General features: G+C 56.8%; 1 protein-coding gene across 1 annotated transcript in view; it reads right to left on the bottom strand.

The window, feature by feature from the left end:
- Positions 1–976: 976 nt before the first annotated feature.
- LRRC74A (leucine rich repeat containing 74A) overlaps positions 977–1,659 on the bottom strand; it is a 45,062-nt gene continuing 44,379 nt past the window's right edge. The window contains 2 exon segments of the mRNA XM_032404687.1: positions 977–1,064; positions 1,560–1,642. Coding sequence (XP_032260578.1) covers positions 977–1,064; positions 1,560–1,642 — 171 coding nt within the window.

The raw sequence follows: 1,659 nt of genomic DNA, 5'->3' as shown, positions 1-1,659 counted from the left end.
ACCATCTGACTTGCCAGGACTTCACTGTCGCCAGGACTTCTTTCCAGACCAGACTTGTTGCTATGGCTTCGCCGTTTTCAAGAAACTGGTTTGAAAGGTAAGGGGATAACACTGGGTGTCGGTGAAGCCTCGTGGCTGACTGGCGGGAATGTTAGGCAGGCTCAAATCCAAGCGAGACCATTTGTCAACCCACCCCTCATGGTGGCAGAAGGTTGAACACGGGTAAGTTTTCGTGCCGGCTTGGGGGACGGGGCAGTGAGCTGGTTTACATTGTTGGCAAGCGTTTGGCAGTAGACTGAAATTTAGAATATGCATACCTTTTGGCCCAGCGATCGCACAGGATTCGCTCCACTGAGCCCTTGTTAGAGAGACTCATGCGTGCAAACACCGTATACAAAAGGATGCCGGTTACAGTATTATTTGTAGTAGCAAAACAATGGAAATAACTTAAACGTCCATAAAAATGAGACTCAATAATGAGACTTCTGTGCTATAGCACATGGCATTTAAAAAAGATGGAGATGGATCTAAATGTACAGACATGGAAAGATTGCCAAGACATCCTGGAAGGCAAAGCAAGTTCAGAGGAACGTGATAACATGCTTCTATTTATGATAAATAAGAACCTGTGTGTTTGTGAGGGTAAAATAATATATAAGAAAACATGTGTCCTCTGAGCCTACCACATGCCAGGTAATGTTCTAAATGTTTTACAGGCGTTCACCCACTTAGTCCTCAAAAACTCTGCTGCCATGGGGACTATTAGCTTCATAGTACAGATGGGGAAACTGAAGCCCAGGGAGATTGGGTAACTTGCCCAGGAGTGGAGCTGGGCTTGGGACTCGGGTGGTCTAGCCTCGGAGCCCACGTTTAAACCCCTCTATCACACGCACGCACGCTGATCGGGGCACAGGACAGAGGTACCCGGGGAAGGCTCGTGGGGCAGGGTCAGAGGGGAGCCCTCGGACAGAGCTCCCTAAGGACACTGCAAGACACAAAGCCGCAGGGCCAGATGGGGGCCCAACCCATAGGCCTCGGCGAGGAGGTGCAGCTCGGTGGAGCAGCTTCCGGAACCACACAGACCAGGTGCCCTGTTCTGTGGGCGCACTGAGCTTCTGTGCTGCCCTCCTCCAAAGCTCAGTGTCCGTCGCCGTGTGCAGGCGAGGACAGTGGCTATTGGGCCCTGTGAGAGGCCGCGGCAAGGGCTCCCTAGGGACGGTTACCCCGGCGCTTGCCTGTCTCTTTAAGGGGCGGAGCTCACGTCCCCCCCCCCCCCCCCCCCCCCCCCCCCCCGCGGAGCTGAGTGGCCCGTGGCTTCCCAGTGTGGCTCCCGGCCCTGCCGTCCTCCCCTCTGGGCTCCCCGGGGACCTGCAGACCCCTCTCACCGCACCGGGGCCTAGCCACGTGCTCCCCTGGGTCACCCCACTGTGTCCCCAGAGTCTGGCCCCGCAGCCAGCAGCCCATGGCTGAGGGGAAGCTGAGGCAGAGGGCAGCCCGTGGGAGCCCCCGGGGAGCGCTGCTTCGGGGGGAGGTTGGAGATGGGGTGGGGGCGGACTGACCTGAAGTTCACCCCGCCTCTCTTGTCATCCAGCTTCTTTACCAGCTCCCTGACTTGGTACAGGTCTACGGGGACCTTGTCCTGCTGAAGGGGTGGGGGGG

Source organism: Phoca vitulina, unplaced genomic scaffold (genome assembly GCF_004348235.1).
Source record: "Phoca vitulina isolate PV1807 unplaced genomic scaffold, GSC_HSeal_1.0 scaffold7, whole genome shotgun sequence".
NCBI classification, from domain to species: Eukaryota; Metazoa; Chordata; class Mammalia; order Carnivora; family Phocidae; genus Phoca; species Phoca vitulina.
Note: the sequence above shows the minus strand (reverse complement) of the source record. Positions and strands in the feature narration are given on the sequence as shown.